The following is a 21,504-nucleotide window of genomic DNA, read 5'->3' on the forward strand; positions in this document are numbered from 1 at the left end:
AAGAACAGCATCGAGAAAGATGTAACTAAGTATTTTTAGCAGCTGATTTAACCACTTACTGAACATGCAGCTTGTTATTAATTGTATTCCTTGCCTGTATTCCTGTTTAGGCTGGTGCCATGACTGCTGCTCCAGGTTTCCTGTTTCAGGGTGGCCCCTTTTTTTTGCAGCATTTTATAGAGCCCCCCTTAAATGCAGCTGGTAGAGCTGTGTCTCCCTACACTGTGTGCTTTAATAGAAACACACAGCCCTGTAGACTAGGATGGCAAAGCACTCACCTGCAATCCCCTCCCTCCCTTTTCCAAGCTAACAGACTGAGTAAATACTGCACTGTTTTTCCAGTGAAGACGGAAAGTTCAGGGAAGCAGCACATATAGCATTAAAATTGTAAACTACATGTGCTGGGGTAAGAATTTTGACAAATACTGTATTGGGGGATATGTTTATTTTATTAGGCTCATGTGCTAAGCTAAAATGCACTGAGGGTTTAATACTATGTTAAATAGGTCACCCAAACAAGGAAGGAGACTGAGCCTTGAATATTCGAAATACCATACTCGGTGCAAATCCTTTATTCAAGGTCATTATTTGCTTGCAATGAAACATAGTTCCTCTATGTTGTGGATACAAAATAAGGCATGTGTTGGGTTATTGATCAGGCCGTGGCAAATCATACTTTAATGATGTTTCTACTGATATGTCTGTTAAACTTAATATACTTTCAGTTGATAAATTGCTTTACCAATGTTGGTTCTACTCTTTGTATGATACAGAACATAACAAGTAACCTTCAACAAGTTAACCCCTTTTGGACATTATTCCTGAATATGTTTAAATCTGGTTAAAAGGATAAAATTGTCCCATGTCAGAGAGCTTTGAAAAGGCCTGGTTACAGTCAGCTTCAGGGGAAAATATGCATTAAAAATTCTTTCTTCGTTTTTCATTGTTGGCATATGTGCAGATTGATCACTATGGACTAGTTAAAGGGAACTGAAGAGAGCATTTATTGCTTAGGTTCATATGCCTGAAGGAACACACAACTGAATGACATCCCTTTCCCCCTGGTTCCTTTTTACTCCCCGGTGCCAACTTTTAGCCAAAGTGAGGGTCTGATAGCAAACAGTTTCTGCTGGGCTGTCTTTAGAAAACCCATACTGGTCCTTGAATTTAGTGTTATGAGTGCATCCTGTATGATAGGTTTGTTACTTGTGTTGTAGTAGTAGTGTGTGGACCCATAGATCTCATGTATGCTACCCCTTCATGTCTCTTATTTACACCCTGCAGTGACCTCAATAAAAGTGTTACTTAACCCAGGACCCTGCATTCACTATATCTGGTCTCCCACAGTACACAGAACATGGCAATGGAATTATTTTAGTAAATATGAACTGCTAAATACCTTTTCTCAACAGCCGTATATAGCAGTTTTGTGACTTCTATTCAGTGTCTGGTTAAAGCTTGTAGGAGTTTCCATTCTACTCTGACTGTCCTATGAGGCTGCACGACTCCTGACCCTCTGTCTGGATGGTGCTGATTGGTCTTGTGCTGATCACATGCACCCTCCCAAGAACAAAAAAAAAGAAAAAACTCTAGCAATACACACAAAACTGAGCACGTGCAGAGTGCCTCCAAAGGCTCTGTCTTATCAGGAGATGGACTGGGGACAGTGGAAGAAGGGGAAGATTAGAGAAGACAGGATCAAACAGCCTTTTTTACACAATGCAGAGGAGAACCCGCTCCCTGATTGGCCAGGAGGAGGATCAGTGTGACAATAGCGAATTTTCATTCGCTATTATCACACAATGGGCAGGCTCGGGGGGAGCAATGCTCTGCGCCTCGGCTGCCACAGTAAAATTATTCAAAGTTCCTCGGGCGGCCCAGTACCATTTGATCCACGGAACACTGTCACGCCGCCCCCCACGTGTCATGAAAAAATGCCGCCACCGGGCGGGTGCCCCGTTCGCCCATGCCTAAAACCGCCACTGGGCCAAACTATTACTTCTAGGACTCCTTGTTCTTCTTTATACTAAAGATTGTTCTTACTGACATTGACTGTATGTTTGGGGTTGTTGTCCTGTTGCAGAATAAATTTGGGGCCAATCACACGCCTCCCTGATGGTATGGCATGATGAATAAATATCTGCCTGTATTTCTCAGCATTGAGGACATCATTGATCCTGACAAAATCTCCAACTCCACTTGTAGAAATGCAGCCCCAAACTTGCAAGGAACCTTCACCACGCTTCACTGCTGCCTGCAGACACTCATTATTGTACCGCTCTCCAGCCCTTTGGCAAACAAACTGCCTCCTGCTACAAATATTTACATTTTCGACTCATTAGGCAAGAGCAGCCCGCTGCCATTTTTCTGCACCTCAATTCCTATATTTTCATGCAGAGTGGAGTCGCTTAGCCTTGTTTCCACGTTGAAGGTATGCCTTTTTGGCCGCAATTCTTCCACTACTTCTGGCCAGGATTCTCTGGACAGTAGATGGGTGTACCTAGGTCCCACTGGTTTTCACCAGTTCTGTGCTGATGGCACTGCTGGACATCCAAGTGAAGTAAGCATGATGTGGCTTTCATCTTCAGCATTAAGTCTTCTTGACCGATCACTGCGTCTATGGTCCTCAGCATTGTCTGTTTCTTTGTGCTTTTTCAAAAGAGCTTAAACAGCTCATCTTGAGACCCCAGTCTGCTTTGGAATCTTTGCCTGGAAGAGACCTTGCTGATGCAGTATAATTACCTTGTGTCTTAATGCTGTGCTTAGTCTTGCAAAGGTGTATGACCTGTGACATGAAACTGTCTTCCACAACCTCACATTAGAAGCAGAGTTTGGCTGTTCCTCACCCAGTATTAATCCTCCTACACAGCTGTTTCTGTTTCAGTTAATTACTGTGTCTCAAACTACATTTGAATGAATTGATGGATTGATGATCATTAGCACTGGCTTGGTATATTTGGTTAATCATAGACCTGACACTAATCCTACAAAATTCCTCACTTTGTGCAAATGTACAAAGTGTGCAAGTGTAAGAATTGATGCTGGTTTGAAGCCAAAGGGTAGTCACACTAAATATTGATTTTTGTTCTGTTCACTCACTTTACATTTTGTAAATTTATTAAAATAACCAATTAAAATATATATTTTTGAAAGCACACTTACTTTACGGCATTTGTTCACACCTTCTTAAACTTTTGCACAGTACTTTATATATGTACACATATATATATATATATATATATATATATATATACACACACACACACACACACACACACACACACAAAAGTATTGGGACGCCTGCCTTTACACACACATGAACTTTAATGGCATCCCAGTCTTAGTCCATAGGGTTCAATATTGAGTTGGCCCACCCTTTGCAGCAATAACAGCTTCAACTCTTCTGAGAAGGCTGCCCACAAGGTTTAGGAGTATGTCCATGGGAATATTTGTCCATTCTTGCAGAAGTGCATTTGTGAGGTCAGGCACTGATGTTGGAGAGAAGGCTGGCTCGCAGTCTCCGCACTAATTCATCCCAAAGGTGTTCTGTCGGTTTGAGGTCAGGACTCTGGGTAGGCCAATCAAGTTCCTCCACCCCAAACTCATTCATCCATGTCTTTATGGACCTTGCTTTGTGCACTGGTTTAAAGTATTTGGTGGAGGGGGGATTATGGTGTGGGGTTGTTTTTCAAGGGTTGGGCTTGGCCCCTTAGTTCCAGTGAAGGGAATTCTTTATGCATCATCATACCAAGGCATTTTGGACAATTTCATTGTCCCAACTTTGTGGGAACAGTTTGGGGATGGTCCCTTCCTGTCCAACATGACTGCGCACCAGTGTATTAGCATATTCACACATAGCTGGCTACTAACTGTACCATTTTGCTTGTATATTTATACATCATTACCAGGATATAATATTTGCTTTAGTTTTTTTATCACCTTTTCTTTTACAAAATCCACTGTTTGGTATGTGTGCATAAGTGTGTAGGTCATTTTCACTCTGTCCACAAGGGGGCCATCCTAGAACAAATTAAAAGATAACAAAGTTACATTAAAAGGTGTAAATAAAACATCCATAATGATCACCTTTTTAATGATGGCTTTTTACCATATTACTCAAAGGAACAGATTCCCTAGTATAACAGTAGAAAATGTAACATATAAATATACATTTTCTAATATTCAAAGAAAACCGACCCATTCATCCATGTTTTATTGTGTTGGGAAATCACTTTGAAAGCCACACCCCTTTTTACCCATGGCCATCTTAAGTAAGGGCAGATGATGTATGTAGCATTTACTTTCTGGAATCTATCTGCCCTTAGCTCAAGCATGCAGGCAGGTGGGTGTGCTTAGCTGAGAAAGTCCCTCCTCCTCTCCTCCCCTCCTCTACATGAAAGAACAAAAATGCCCATGAAGACTCCTGGGATGTATGATATCATTTTGACCTAAACCAGAACCCAGAAAGCAAGTGAAGAACTGTAAAAAAAAAAAGTTTATAACAAAGAAATATAATTTACCTTCCTTTCTATTTACTAATGTTAGCAGAATGAGGATTAAAAGTAGTTAAAGTTGATTGAGAGAGTTTAATTCCGCTTTAAAGCAGTGGCAATTAAATGAAATGTAAAGTGGCCCACCCCTGTATCTCTGTGTAGAGAAGCAGTCTGGATCCCTCTTTAACCTCCCTGGCGGTATGATTCTTTTGGATTTTAGGTGCTGAAAGCGGTACCATTATTTTGCATGTAATTCTTGTGAATGAGCAGCCCAAACCAACTGTATACATTTATTATATATATATATATATATATATATATATATATATATATATATATGTATACATATATTATGTATACATACATATTTTAGCTCTTGGTACCGTTTCAGAACATGTTACATAACAAGGCATTCGAAAAGTATTCCTGATCCGGTGCAGAGCATCATTGGTTACCATTGATATCACATCAACAAACACAGTACAATGGGTATCAGAAGGGGACAACAAGGGGTCCAAGAAGGGAAGAGGAGGAAGAAAAAAAGAAGATGAAAGTCAGAAGAAATAAAGATCCTGCCACATTTTTTTATTCACTCCATCTGCAGCTTATTGTCATCACTGTATTCAACCAATCAAAATCCACAAATACATTTTTCCTATTCCTATTATATGGGATTTATATTCTAATAATTTACATATGTTTATTTGGTCAAGGTGCTTCTCCAGTGGTACCCAGTGGGCTGATCCTGACCACCTGGCACCCTAGATATCTTCCATCTATAACTATGATACACATGATTTTTCTCTTAGGCCCCAATGCAGGAATAAAAGCTGCTTATGTTCCTTCACCAACATGCAGAGTGAACATGATTGACAGCTGCCCTAGCTGGATCGGCAGTGCAGGCAAACAGTGGACGAATGAAGTATATATATATATATATATACATATATATATATACAGTATATATATATATATATATATATATATATATATATATATATATAAAGTACATTCTATTGTGTTATACTCACCATATAATTCCTGTACTGGTGATGTTCTGGTTCTGGACGATAAGTAAGAGAAGGATCCTGCAATTAAGGAAAATGGTGCTAAGTGAAATATTTCATTTGTATTGTATCTACACTTATTTACCACTGCAATTGTGTATTATGTTTAAATAAGGTTAAATAGAAGGGAACACTAAAGTCTACATTAAAAACAAAAAACAAAAAAAAACTATTTTGACAGCAATACTGCAACAACATACACTGTGTACCTTGAGACTGATGAAGGCGAAAAACACCAACACTGCAAAATAACAAGCTGGCATATGTCCCTGTACATAGACTTTACTCATCACGCATGAAGTGTTCTCTGACAACTGTTAAACAGCACTGCCCTGATACACCTACTCCTACACACAACTATGTGTATTCACACTTTCCAGGCACAGGGTTTTATGAACTCATATACACTTGGATCTTTTCCCTACCTTTGAAAAATACTAAATTACACTTATAATCAGATTGATATGTAAATATATATGTATATACTGTATATATAACTATATGTACATATGTAGCTCTAAAGAGCAGGGCCCTCTGATTCCCACTGTAATAAAGTGTATTTTGTATTTGTACTGTTTACACTCAAGTTGTAGAGCGCTGCGTAAACTGTCGGCGCTATATAAATCCTATATAATAATATGTATAGCTAGTGTACATATTAGGGATAGACCGATTATCGGGGGCCGATATGCACTTTCCCCAATATATCGGTATCGGCCCCGGAACTGCCCGATATTTTTGTGACGTCATTCTGCCTTCTTGGGCCGCCTCCCTCACCTTGGACAGCCTCGTCTGGAGTCAGGACTAGTCTCGTGGGAGTGTATCACAGCCGTACACCCATCCACAGCAGCTCGGTGCCAGCCAGCCACCCACATCCACAGGCCCTGTACCAGCCAGCCAGCCAGCCACAGGCACTGTACCAGCGAGCCAGCCAGCCACCCACAGACCCTGTACCAGCCAGCCAGCCACCCACAGGCACTGTACCAGCCAGCCACAGGCACTGTACCAGCCAGCCACCCACAGGCCCTGTACCAGACACCCACTCAGCCCCTGGGCCAGCCACCCACCCACCACAGGGTGCCAGACAGCCAGCCACCCACCACACGGTGCCAGACAGCCAGCCACCCAGCCACCCACAGACAGGGTGCCAGACTGCCAGCCACCCACAGGCCCTGTACCAGCCAGCCACAGGCACTGTACCAGCCAGCCCCGTATCTGTGCCTCAATACAATCCTGTCTCGGAGGTCTACATACAATTCCTTGGACTTCATGGCTTGGTTTGTGCTCTGATATGCACCTTTAACCGTGGGACCTTAAAAAGACAAGTGTGTGACTTTCCAAATCATGTCCAATCAACTGAATTTACCACAGGTGGACTCCAATCTAGTTTTAGAAACATTAAGGATGATCAGTGGAAACAGGATGCACTTGAGCTCAATTCTGATTGTCATGGCAAAGGCTGTGAATACTTATGTACATGTGATTTTTTTTCACTTTTTTATTTTTATAAATTTGCAAAGATTTCAAACAAACCTCTTTCACGCTGTCATTATGGGGTATTGTTTGATAGACTTTTGAGGAAAATAATGACTTTAATGAATTTTGGAATAAGGCTGTAACATGACAAAATGTGGAAAAAGTGAAGTGCCATGAATACTTTCCGGATGCACTGTATATAAGAAAAAAAAGCCTCTGGAAATGATTATATATATACTGAATATATATATATATATATATATATATATATATATATATATATATATATATATATTAACATATCATTTATAAAATATAAATAAAACATGCAGTATAAGCTAGGGTGACCAGACGTCCCCGGTGTCCGGTGACAGTCCCCGGTCTAAGTAAGTCTGTCCCCGGTTTTGTCCCCGGATTCAGGGTTGGATTAATGTACTGTAAACAGGACATCCCGTGCTGGCTGAGAAACAGCCTGGTGGCTCAGATGCAGACACCCCCTGCTGGACGATCTCATTGCCGCTCCTGCTGCTGTTCAGTGGAGAAGAGGCAGAGCCAAAAATTGCCTGTGTGGAGGGTTGAGACTGGGAGATGAGCAGATGGGGGGGGGGGGGGGGTGCTGTTTGTACACGAATGAGGGCAGAGGGGGAGCAGGGGTCAGAGCTGATGCAGCTGCATGGAGAGATGGAGAGTTTAGCTATTTCGGGGGAAGGGCTAAGAAGTGTCTGCAGAGAATCTGTGAGCGAAGGATGCAGAGGTGAGCTATAGATGTGGGGGCAGAAGGGTCCTCTGTGCAAAGCAAACCTCTGAACCCTGTACTCTATGCCTAACGCCCTCCTGTATATTATGTAGTCCTGTCCCCAGTGCTCTGTGTATTCTGTAGTCCTGTGCCCAGCACTCTGTGTATTATGTAGTCCTGTGCCCAGCACTCTGTGTATTATGCAGTCCTGTGCCTAGCGCTCTGTGTATTATGCAGTCCTGTTTCCAACACTCTGTGTATTATGCAGTCTTGTGCCCAGCGCTCTTTGTATTATGCAGTCCTGTGCCCAGCGCTCTGTGTATTATGCAGTCCTGTGCCTAGCGCTCTGTGTGATATGCAGTCCTGTGCCCAGCGCTCTGTCTATTATGTAGTCCTGTGCCTAGTGCTCTGTGTATTATGCAGTCCTGTGCCCAGAGCTCTGTGTGTTATGTAGTCCTGTGCCCAGCACTCTGTGTATTATGCAGTCCTGTGCCCATCGCTCTGTATATTATGTAGTCCTGTGCTCAGCGCTCTGTGTAGTATGTAGTCCTGTGCCCGGCGCTCTGTGTATTATGTAGTCCAGTGCCCAGCACTCTGTGTATTATGCAGTCCTGTGCCTAGCGCTCTGTGTGATATGCAGTCCTGTGCCCAGCACTCTGTCTATTATGTAGTCCTGTGACTAGTGCTCTGTGTATTATGCAGTCCTGTGCCCAGAGCTCTGTGTGTTATGTAGTCCTGTGCCCAGCACTCTGTGTATTATGCAGTCCTGTGCCCATCGCTCTGTATATTATGTAGTCCTGTGCTCAGCGCTCTGTGTAGTATGTAGTCCTGTGCCCGGCGCTATGTGTATTATGTAGTCCAGTGCCCAGCACTCTGTGTATTATGCAGTCCTGTGCCTAGCGCTCGGTGTATTATGCAGCCCTGTACCCTGCGCTCTGTGTATTATACAGTCCTGTGCCATTTGCCAATATAAAAAATATATATATATGTCCCCGGATTTCATTTTACAAATCTGGTCACCTTAGTATAAGCGGATGTAAAGGATAACGTCTATACTATTTTTGCATCAGACTTATTGTATCACCACTGTTTGCTTATGACACAAAAAGACAGCAAATATAACACATCGTTTTTATTGGTCAAGGGGAAGAAGTCACCGCATATGTCAGGGAGAATCTGTTCAAATTTATAAATGCATCTAATATTCAATTTTCTTTTTCATATAATATCTAATAAGTCCTTTCCCATTAGATAAACTAAATACTGTATATAATTATTGTAAAGAAAAATCTAAATCTTCATTAGTGTATTCAATATCCATTTCTGATTATTGCCACACTTGCTTTTTATTTGTTGAGACACAACATTTTTACATTAATAAACTGTATATGGATGCATTTCCATCACATCAATTTTATCACGTAAGTGCATATAATATTTTGGCACCCTCACTGTAAGCTACCATATAACATTTAATTTGAAACCTTAAACTTAGCCTAACCTCAACCTATGTAACCCTAAACCTTACCAATGGTTATTAAACCTCACTCCCCGATCCCCAATTTGTACCCTACACCATGTAATTCAACCTGACCCCTTAAAGTGTATGTGTAGCCCAAAATGTTTTTTCTTTTTTAGTTTTGGGTAGAGTTGAAAAGGGTTCAATCCTTTTGGGTTTATTTTTCCCTGGCTTTGTCTTGTTGCTGAGATTATGTCTTTCCTTCCTGTGCTGACACAACAAGAAGTTAGAGGAATTCCCCATTGAAATATTTCTCCTCACCTCCTATTCTGGTGATAACCGTACATTATTTTTAATTCCCAAGCACTTTGTTGTCTTGGAGATGATGGGTACCAGAACCAATAAATGGGGTGAATCTACCCAATGGGGACAAAGACAGCAATTAAAAATGTCACTGGAGTGCTACCCCTTCCACACTCCATCTACAACTATAAAATAAAGTTGGGTAAACATATGCTATAGGTTAAATCTAACCTTTACCCTAACCCTTAAAGAGTATGTTACCTCAACATTCAACATTTCATATTTCTGATATGTGTATGTTGCACCATTTACTTGTATTTAAGGCGGGGTTCACACTATCTGCAGAGCGGCTCGCAGCAATGGGACTGGGGTGTCCCCATTTGCTGTTTTGGGTCCAAATTTGGTCCAACTTTTTGGCTGAATATGGATCTGAAACAGAACCGAAGACACACAGGACCTTTCTGCAGTGCGCTCCATTGCTGTCCCAGAGATATGTGAACGGGTTCCATTGAGAGCCAGTCACACTCTCCTGTCATGCGAATTGGATGCAGGGAAAGGATGTGGGAGGAAAGGAGAGCTGTTACCTGGCAAGCCTGTCAGCACATAGTTCACCCTGATAATCAGGGCATTGATCATCAGTGCCTTGATTATCAGTACAGCTCCATCAGTACCAATCAGTGCTGCCTATCAGTGCCTCCTTATCAGTGCCACCTGATAAGTGCCCATCAGTGCCCTTTATCAGTGCAGCCTAATCAATGCACATCAGTGAAGAAAAAACTAAATTTTTGGTCTTTTTTTTTGTTTCTTTAGCAAAAAATAAAAAATCCAGTGGTGACTAAATACCACCAAAAGACAGCTCTATCTGTCTCAAAAAATTACAACAATTTTGCTTGGATACAGCGTTGCATGACTGAGTAATTGACAAAGTGTGACCGCACTGAAAGCTAAAAATATGCCTGGGCAGAAAGCGGGTAAAAGTGCCCAGTAAGCAAGTGGTCAAAACCATTTAGTCTTTTTTTGTTTATTAACCACTTGCCTTCTGTGCACTTAAACACCCTTCCCATCCAGGCCAATTTTCAGCTTTCAGCGCTGTCACACTTTGACTGACAATTGCGCGGTCATGCTACACTGTACCCATATGAAATTTTTATAATTTTTTTCACACAAATAGAGCTTTCTTTTGGTGGTATTTAATCATCTCTTTTTTTTTTTTTTTTTACAAAAAAAAAGAATAAAGACAGAAAATTTTGAAAAAAAAAAAAAAGTTTTTCTTATTTTCTGCGAGTAAATTTTGAAAATAAATTTTTCTCCTTCACTGATGTGCGCTGATGAGGTGGCACTGATGGGCACTGATAGGCTGCACTGATGGGCACTGATGAGGTGGCACTTATGGGCACTGATGAGGTGGCACTTATGGGCACTGATGAGGAGGTACTAATATGCCGCACTGATGAGCACTGATAGGCGGCATTGATAGGCGGCACTGATAGGCGGCACTGATGAGCACTGATAGGCGGCACTGCTGGGCACTGAGAGGTGGCACTGCTGGGCACTGAGAGGTGGCACTGAGAGATGGCACTGCTGGGCACTGAGAGGCGGCACTGACGGGCAGCACTGATGGGCACTGAGAGGCGGCACTGATGGGCACTGGCAGATGGCACTGATGGACACTGACGGGTGGCACTGATGAGCACTGATGGGCGGCACTGATGAGCACTGATGGGCAGCACCATCAGTGCCCACACTCAGTGCCCATAGTGCTGCCAGTCAGTGCTCATCAGTGCCTAGATGAGCAGGCACTGATGGGCACTGACTGGCAGCACTATGGGCACTGATTGTGGGCATTGATGGGGGGCACTGATGGCGGGCACTGTGGGCACTGTTGGGGGCAATTTGTGTATGTTTTTTTACCTTGCAGTAATCAGTGCCCTGATTACATGTCTCTGTGTCCCCGGCGGCTGACGGCTCCCCCTCCTTCCTCATACTGCAGGCTCCGTGTGAGGAAGGAGCGCCGGCGATGAGAGATGATCTCATATGTTTACATATGAGATCATCTCTCATTGGATGGTCCGATCACGTGGTGAATGGTCGCTGTGATTGGCCATTCACCACGATCTGTGATCGGCTGTGTCCAAGGGACACGGCCGACACAGATTCTCCCCGATGCGCGCTCGCGGGAGCGCGCGGGGAGCCTGCTTCTGGGAGGCCGTTTAAAAATGGCCTCCCTAAAATTCGAGTCCGCGCTGCAGCCGTATATAGGCTGTAGCGCGGATGGGAGGTAGTTAAGCAATAAATAAAAACTCAGTGGTGATTAAATAACATCAAAAGAAAGCTCTATTTGTGTGAAAAAAAAATGATAAAAATGTTATATGAGTACAGTGTTGCATGACTGAGTAATTGTCATTCAACATGTGACACCGCTGAAAGCTAAAATGGGCCTGGGCAGGAAGGGGGTGAAAGTGTGTTAGCATAAACGGCAGCTCTCCTCATGGGATGGATGGCTGTAAGTGACCAAATAAGTAATGACAGAGGACAGGCTTTGTCACTTGAGAGCTCTCCTGACAAGGTACTAAGTTTAAGCCTGAATTTAAAGTCAAACAGGATGAAGTTACCTGACAGTAGTCCTTAATGCGAACCTTCTGCCGGCTACGTTGGGGCCCTTGAAGATGTTGACCCACAGGGATGGTATACTGTATATCTAAAATTTGAGTATTTACAGTACTGCACCTCAAGAGTTTGATTGAGCAATAGGGAGGGATCTTTGGATACCGTTGAATAATTAGATGAAGGCACATCTTCAGCAATTAGATGAAAAATGTGCACGGTTTTGCAGTGCATTGTAAAGAACAGGTGAGCAGCCCATGCTGGACCTAGTTCAGTAACAGTTAGCAGAATGGTGTGTGGGAAACCTATACCTGCAGCTTCTTGGAAGTGGAGACTAATAACACTGTAAAAGGTTCAGCTTAACTGTGGGTCTGCGACCCACTCACCACTCTCTTTCTCTCTGGAATCCTCCTGTAATGATTGGCTGAAGTGTTGGAGGAGCCCCCCGTTGTTTGTTGACTGTAAGCTGTGGCTGGAAGAATGACAAGTATTTTGTCAGTCCACCTCCGTGGCTCTTCCAGTGGGCCTGAACAGCAGCGGCCTGGGTCACAGACTAGCGTTCCAGAACAGGTACCGGAGCAGCCTAGCTTAGTCCACCCACCTGGGTCAGGGTACATCAGCATTCAGCATACAAGCATCTTGCTGACTCCCCCTATACAAAGCACAGTACCTCTGCCTCTGCAGCTGCTCTATGGTTGGCGTTCTCCCCAACTGCCCGGCTCTTTTCCAGGCTTTTCTATTTATATTGCTCCTCCTGCTCTCTGGTATCCCGGGATACATTAATTGATAACCCAGCATCAGCAATGACTCTGATCTCCATCCAGACTACATCTCCCAAAGTGCTGCAGTCTAAAGTCAATCTCAACAAAAGCACACCTGATTCTGCCCCCTTGTGGATAAAAAGAAGTCCTGCATAGCCAGTAACACTGTCCACCATCACATTATTATAACATGTTAACATTTTAAAAGGCTTTTTTCTATTTATAATTTATAATTATATAACGTAGGCTTATTTGTTCATTACATATGCAGACTCAGCTTCCTGCTCTGCAGTACTATACAATGTTTGTATTTTACTGATGGTACTAGTGCTGTCTACAAGTCTGCCAATACATTTCAAGCAATGCTATATCTATGTGGCTAATACTTCACCTTAATAAAAGAGAAATAGAGTAATTGTACTGAGCCACTGATCCCTTTTAGCTGCAAAGCAATACATCTCTATAATAATTTAATTCGAAAAAAAATGGCAAACCCATCATTTACTAGTGCGGCAATGTTAACTGTCCCTCTGAAAAGCGGTCTGCGGTGGATTGCTTCTCAGAAGCATTTTACAACTGGCTTGGTTAGGATTTGTCGCCTCCTGAACGCAGTGGCGGCTGGTGCTCAAAATTTTTTGGGGGGCGCAAACAGAAAAATGTTATAGGCATTGCTTCGCAGCAAAAAACGCAGTAAAAATTGCGTGACTTTGAGGTCACACAAGTGTGAAAGGGGCCTTCAGTAATCAAGGTACAAAAATATGTAGCAGAAAACAAATTGGCCTAAAATGTTAAATTTCGATTTTTAATTTTTTTTTCTTTTGGGAATGTCATATAGCAGAATGTGAAAAATATTATTTTTTTTTTTTTTTTCAAAATTGTCGCTCTTTTTTTGTTTATAGCGCAAAAAATAAAAAAAAATCGCACAGGTGATCAAATACCACCAAAATAAAGCTCTATTTGTGGGAAAAAAAGGACATCAATTTTATTTGGGTACAGCGTCACATGACCGCGCAATTGTCAGTTAAAGTCACGCAGTGCTGAAAAACAAAATAGGGCCTGGTCATTAAGAAGCAAAATATTCCGGTCTTAAAGTGGTTAAAAGACTCCAGACACCTACCTACCTTTATATAGTACCCACTGACTCCCATACATTTATAGATCCCCCATTACCATGAAATGCAGGGAGATAATTAGAGGGGCCCATCTGTCTCATCCAGGAATCCTGACCTCCTCAAGAGAAGAAGACCCCTGAACAAAAGGAGTGCATGGGGGCAAATAAAAAAGATCCCCTCCCATTCATCCAGGAATACAGACAAATATAGGGAGACCCCTATCCAGGAAAAAAATAAACCCCTTCCCTTGCAGTTAAAGCAGACTCTCAGCTAAATAGACTGCAGGGGTGACCAGAGGGGACCCCAACACAGAACCCCCTCTGCCCACCCACCTCCAGGAGAATGACACCCTCACTTAGGAGGAATGCAGAAGAGTGATCAGAGGGGACCCCCACACATACCTCGATACAAGGAAGGTACCCCCATTGGTATGGGATTTTACATGCCACTCACACACTGAACAGAGATACAAAAATATGCGTGTAAAATCAAATTTATTACATAACAAGAAAGAAAAATAGGTTACACAAACATGTATGGCTAGAGCAAGCTAGACATGACAAACTTTAAAAACTTGCAAGTAATGACAGACCAGTATCCGTACAGAAGACTCTTGGGTATCATTGGTAGGACGAACCGGACAGGACCCTACGTGTTTCGGGTTTAGAAACCCTTCATCAGGGGTCAACCAAAGTTCGGTACACAACAATGTTTACCTATATATGGGTATAAATTGTATTTTAATATTCCAAAATTGGAAAAATATACAAAATACAAAACAACAAGCGCATTACATGTGATGTGAAAATATGTCAATTATTCTCATCTTCAAGTGTAGGTACCTACCCAAGGCAGTTCTCTTTGTAGGGGCAACTGGGCTGTCAGTTAAAATCGGTGTCAACCGAAGGGAGGATGTCTGGTATCAAGGAGAGCATAATTCATTGGGAAAGAAAGGAAATAATAAAGGAATGTAGGCGGAAGTCAGTCGCATCGTGGGCACCACGATGATCCATCACTGGTCCTAGTTTCCCATGAGTGGTTTGGGCCACTGTAATAATTCAGTAGTCACTAAAACAATGGTAAAATGAGGAAATATATATATAAATCTATATCATAAACATCTTGTGTGAATAGGACAGAGTCTAGATAAAAAGAAGGGGGAAAGAATTTCTTAGCATACCTCTTATAAGTATGATTTGTTCGTGGCTAGAGGTAGACGAAGTATATGAGTAAAACGTTTGCAGGGCATGGATAGTATCCTAGAAACTCACCCTCTCCACAGAGTGGTGACGCACTTCCCTTCCAGCGTCGGTTGCCGTGGTAGCGCGGCATCCCCCTCCTCCCCTCCTCCGGATGGGGGCGGGTGCCGCGCTCTGACGGCAGATGCTCCGATTGGCCTTTCTCCCGGAGAGGTCGTAGGGCGCTGCTCTACTGCGCAGCCGCTAGAGTCCTCTTGGACGATTTATAGCGGGCTGCTCGGCTGCTATCTTCGCAGAGGATGTCTACGTCGAGGTGAACAGGACGGAGGTAAGTATACCGCTGCAATTCTCTCCTTCAACACTATTTCTCTATTACTGGCACCACCACGGCACATGGAAGATTCCTGACTGTACTATCATCACAGCGTGACTTTTGGTCCCTTCCTTCTGAACACTTGTCTTGTACTGTGGGCACTATGTGACGCCTGCTGGACAGTCTATACAACTGTGTATCCTGGGTCTCACTCTAGACACTATTCTACATGCATGTTTTAGCAGCTTTATGCAACCTCTCATTGAGCACCATATCTGCTTTCCTGGCTACTATGATTTTTCTTCTTTAGACAGGGTCTGATCTCCAGCTATGGTACCCCAATAACCACCTCCATTATGCAGTCTTTTTTTGCCTACGCTATATACAAATTACTACTCATACTACATACTGTATATGACTACTGTGAATGCTAAGCCCCAACAGGCTGTCAACACTTTAATTAATGGCATACAAATAGATGGAATCAGCATTTGAAGCACTCCTTAGACTATGGTTTATGTTTGGGATACCAGGGAGATAGCTTCCAAGCCCTGTCTAACTTGATTTCATGCAATAAACTCCATCATTTGTTTTCCTCATAGTCCTTGGGATTCCGCGTGGTTCCTATTCTTTCCTATTTTCCAAATTGTTGCATGACACTACTTTTTCTTCCTTTATACATTCATACTCACCCTAGAGACCTATATGCTCTAACCTTAACCCCTTGTGTCCTCACTCTGGACACTTTTTCCTTGTCCCGCCCTCTCCCACTTGTCCATATACAACTATATATTTTGTTCTAGGATACTATCCACGCCCTGCAAACGTTTTACTCATATACTTTGTCTACCTCTAGCCACAAACAAAATATACTTATAAGAGGTATGCTAAGAAATTCTTTCCCCCTTCTTTTTATCTAGACTCTGTCCTATTCACACAAGATGTTTATGATATAGATTTATATATATATTTCCTCATTTTACCATTGTTTCAGTGACTACTGAATTATTACAGTGGCCCAAACCACTCATGGGAAACTAGGACCAGTGATGGATCATCGTGGTGCCCACGATGCGACTGACTTCCGCCTACATTCCTTTATTATTTCCTTTCTTTCCCAATGAATTATGCTCTCCTTAATACCAGACATCCTCCCTTCGGTTGACACCGATTTTAACTGACAGCCCAGTTGCCCCTACAAAGAGAACTGCCTTGGGTAGGTACCTACACTTGAAGATGAGAATAATTGACATATTTTCACATCACATGTAATGCGCTTGTTGTTTTGTATTTTGTATATTTTTCCAATTTTGCAATATTAAAATACAATTTATACCCATATATAGGTAAACATTTTGTAACGAACATTTGGTTGACCCCTGATGAAGGGTTTCTAAACCCGAAACGCGTAGGGTCCTGTCCGGTTCTTCCTACCAATGATACCCAAGAGTCTTTTGTACGGATACTGGTCTGTCATTACTTGCAAGTTTTTAAAGTTTGTCATGTCTAGCTTGCTCTAGCCATACATGTTTGTGTAACCTATTTTTCTTTCTTGTTATGTAATAAATTTGATTTTACATGCATATTTTTGTATCTCTGTTCAGTGTGTGAGTGGCATGTAAAATCCCATACCAATGGGGGTACCTTCCTTGTATCTATTTATTGGGACGATGGCCACCCACACTGGGTACTAAGTGATAGGTCCTACCAGTCTAATCCCACACATACCTCTGCCACCCTTCTCCAGTAAAAGAAGATGCCCAGCTAGGACCACTGCAGGGGTAACCAGGGAGGACCCCCACACATACCCCCCTGCTCAACCTTCTCCAAAGAAAGGAGACCCCCCTCAGCTAGGAAGATTGCAGGAGGATGATCAGAGGGGACCCCCACACAAACCGCCCTGCCCACCCCCCTGAAGAAGAAGGAGACCCCCCACTTAAGAGAACTGGAGGAGGTCTTTAGAGGGGGCCTCCACACAGACCCCTCACCCACTTTTTTCCCCAGTAAAAGGAGACCCCCAGCTAGGACTGCAGGGGGGTTATCAGACATGACCCCAACACAGACTGCCCTACCCACCCTTCTCCAGTAAAAAGAAACCCCCAGCTAGGATGACTGCAGGGGGTGATCAGTGGGGAGCCCAAAACGGACCCCACCCTGCCCACCACCCCTCTACCACCACTCATCTAGGAGAAGGATATCCCTAGTTAGTAGGACTGCAGGGGGTGATCAGAGGGGACCCCAACACAGACCCCTCCTGTCCATCGTTCTCCAGTAAAGGGAGACCCCTGGCTAGGAGGAGATAGTGTGCTGTGACTCACAGACATATCAGGACATATCAGGATCTGTGCACTCAAGGTTGCAATGACAAGGGGAGAGAGAGACTTTTAATACCAGGAGCAGGAGGAAATCTGGCCGCACTGCTGGCATCCACTCTCTGTAAACAGGACAGACGATCCTGGCAGCAGGACAGAGGATAAGCCTTCGTGGGGTGCCACTTCTACCCATCGCCAGTCGCAGCCCTGGTCAGCCTGTCCCCCCCTGACGGCAGCCCTGCTGGTATTGATCCTTCCTGGAGACTGCAGAGATCCTGTCCACGTCCAGCTGTAGATCAGCGTCTCCTGAGCCCTCCCAGCCCTGTCACTGCTCCTGGACCAATCACAGGACTGCAATATTGAGTAGGAGTGTTCGGGGCGCATCGCTCTACGCCCCGAGGACACTCTAGAAGGACGCCAATCAGCTTTCAAGAAAGAGGCACATGATGCCAAAACCCCCACCCCTCCCATAGTCAGCAATGTGTCCGGCGCCCCGCTGCCATTAAAGGTACAATTTTTTTTTTTTAATGTTGATGTTACAGAGACTTGCCTTGGGGGGGCGGTGCCCCTGCGCCCCGTATTGACCAGCCGCCACTGCATGAACGCCTGGTATAACTACTAAAAGCCACTGCAACGCAACCACATGCATTACATGCAGTTGCAAAGTGATTGCTGCATGGCTGCAGTTTCTGTACATCTAAAATATTGTCCTTTACATGTAAGTAATAGTGTTTAGAAAAAAAACACAAATTTTCTGCATTCTCTGCATAGTGTGGTGGAGGGTCTTCCTCTCTGATACCTAAGAAGCACTGAAACTTTGGGTCTCTGAGGCCCACACTTTTGAACTCCCCATGTTGAATAAGTTATAATAAACATCAGAAATACTGGGCTGTCCAAATGCCTCAGATTTTATATTTGGATTGCCTGATCTTAAGCAGATTTGTTCATACAGAAACAATCAAATCTGTGAGCTTTGCACTTTTCAGTAGGTATACCTCACATGAACTTACAGATTGAGCAATGAACAATGTTAATGTGCTGCAATCATTTTATGACTGATTTTCCATCCCTTTTCTCTCAATATCCCAGTTGTCGACAGTCATCAGTAAAAGCTGGCTTTCTAGCTGTGTTAAGCATAAACATGCACCCTTGGGATGCCCCAGAGTTATATGTTTATGCTATGGAAGTCAAAGGGAGAGGAGAATCCACCTAGCGCTTGCATAACAAGATATGGCAAAGTTTTCAAACCTGTTTGTTTCCACCATAAAATAGTTGGATAGAGAGCATCCACTCCCTTCAATGGATTGTCATACGTATCAACTAGAAAATGGCAGTGATGTTGATCTCATATCTATGGCCAGTTTTGGTTTGTAAATAGTACATGAAGGAAGTGAAGGGGACCTACTATACTGATCCATCAAGGGATCTGAAGAAGGAGTCATCTTTTCTTCTAAAGCAGAAACCAATCCAAGCTATTGTTCTCAGTCTTTAGGGACTAGGTTCAAAGTGTGTTACATCAAAAAACCCAGATTGTTGACACATTAAGGGAGATGAAAATGTTTCACCACACTCAATAAAACATCCATTATTTCTGGTGGGCTTTATTGTAATAATAAAATCAAGGAACCCAGTAGAGCACTCTCCTCTTTAACAATAACTTTTCATAAATCGAAAGTGATGGGAGTCGCAATGTTCCCCACTCAAACTGACTGTGTTAAGTTTAAATGAAACTCATTAGCCCTTAAGTTTCTCAGCATTTACCTTCCTGCAAACCTAAAAGAATCCTTCTCCTTTATTCCCCCCCACACCCCATTCCTGGCTGCTTCGGTCTACCAAGATCATGATGCAGAAAGAGAATTTCTTTTTTTTTTTCCAAACAATCTCTTTATTGATTTTAAATAACGCAGAAATAGAATTTCCAAATAGTTTTTGTGGTTTGGCCGTTGTAACATTGTCAAAATTACCATTCTACCAAAAATCCCTGTATTTACTGTCTTCCCTTTCATTAGCAGTTCCTTCAGCATTCCATAAATTCACAGAATTCATCTGAGCATATAAAAAAAAACTTGGCTAAATTTAAACCTCTTATCCATTCCTTAGGCTCATGGAGGTCCTAAACAATATTAAACACCATACAGCGTGCCACATAGTCTGCTTGATCGACTGGTGCAAGCATAGAGAAACCAACACTGGGTTTCCCTGGAAATTGGCAGCTTCCCAATTCACCCTGAACCGCCTTCCATTGTGCTCAACTCCTGCGTACTTGAAGGGCCATCCCACTAACAGCCTGACATTATGCCTTTGCGCATTGGAATGCCGCCACTCTGACATATCCCTGTCCCCTTCTCCTTTATTCCCTATCTTAGGCATTCCAGCCTTCCTCTTAGGCTCCTTGGACAGCCCTTTCCTCTATTTGGACAGTAGCCCCTTCCACCCCCCAGGCCGATTGCAGCTATTAGGGGATAGCAGAAGGCAAGTATCAATGCTCAAGTTGTTAGGTCAAAGAAAAATGCAAATCAACTATCCATCATTCCAATACATCTCAGAGCTTTTAGTTAATACACCATGGTAATAGATTCTATCACCTATTCCAAGACTACATTGCACACACACTGTCTCTGCAGCAACGTTTTAGCAGAAAATAGTTAGAAAGTATTTCAAAACCATTATATAGGTCTTAGTTTAGTATACAGCCCATATTACAAGTGCACAAGCAATGTTCTGTCTAGGCTCCTCTTGCTTATAATGTTAGTACATTACACATTTTTAATACATAACATAATTACCTTGCCACTGATGACTTTGAAGGTGTAGTATTGTTATACAATTTGTACAAGAAAACTAAAAGAAAAATGATTTCTCAGATACTACACATTCAGATAATACACACCTTTCTCTGCAGATCTAGGGTATACTTACCAAATGAAGAACCTTCATTTTCAAGGGTTTTCTGTTAGAGAGAGAATATTCAGGAAAAAGACTGGTGGTACACAGGGAAAGAGCATTGCTTGAAATGGACCTAATTTATGTGTACTATGCAACGGTGGTACTGGCCAAGAATAGGTGACCATTTAACCAGAGAACAGTGATTGAAGAGATTCTGCTGAGTCTTCCATGCCAGTTGGATCAGTGGCTCACTGATTAACCCTTTGTGAGACAGGTTTTCATAACTTTTTAAACTAGTTTAGAAGCATTCTCCACTAGTGCTTCTTTGATGGGCATATCAGGGGCGGACTGATAACCTATGGGGCCCCCGGGCAATATGAGATCATGGGGCCCCCCTGTGTCCATGTCCATGAGTACACATGTTGCAGCAGGAGTTAAACCCCCTGTTGCTTTTGGTGGGTTATCGTGACCCATTCAAGTGAATGAGGCCCACTCAGCAAACACCCTGCAACCATGTGCAATGCACATAGTTTCAGCATGCTAGTGTGTGATTCAAGGAGTTGAAGCAGGTGATGAGGAGGCAATACAACGCCTTCTCATTGCCTACTTTAACCCTTTTTTTTTTTTGCTGTACTGCACAAGGTTGCACAGCCTTTGCAATGCAGCCCCATTCACTTGAATGAGTTATGCTTGGCAGGTGCTACATCTGCCAAGCGTGACAGGACATATAATTCCTGATGCGGATGCAACATGTGTACACCCCTGGCCCTTGCAGTTAAAGGG

General features: G+C 43.0%; 1 protein-coding gene across 1 annotated transcript in view; it reads right to left on the bottom strand.

Annotated features, from left to right (window-relative positions):
* MIOX (myo-inositol oxygenase) overlaps positions 1-20,861 on the bottom strand; it is a 56,102-nt gene extending 35,241 nt beyond the window's left edge. The window contains exons 1-3 of the mRNA XM_082256965.1: positions 20,755-20,861; positions 5,525-5,581; positions 3,940-4,020 (exon numbers count right to left, since the gene is read on the bottom strand). Coding sequence (XP_082113091.1) covers positions 3,940-4,020; positions 5,525-5,581; positions 20,755-20,772 — 156 coding nt within the window. The 5' untranslated portion in view covers positions 20,773-20,861. The remainder of the gene's footprint in view (positions 1-3,939; positions 4,021-5,524; positions 5,582-20,754) is intronic.
* Between the last annotated feature and the right edge of the window lie 643 nt (positions 20,862-21,504).

The sequence above is a fragment of the Pelophylax lessonae genome (genome assembly GCF_965119305.1).
Source record: "Pelophylax lessonae genome assembly, chromosome: 4".
NCBI classification, from domain to species: Eukaryota; Metazoa; Chordata; class Amphibia; order Anura; family Ranidae; genus Pelophylax; species Pelophylax lessonae.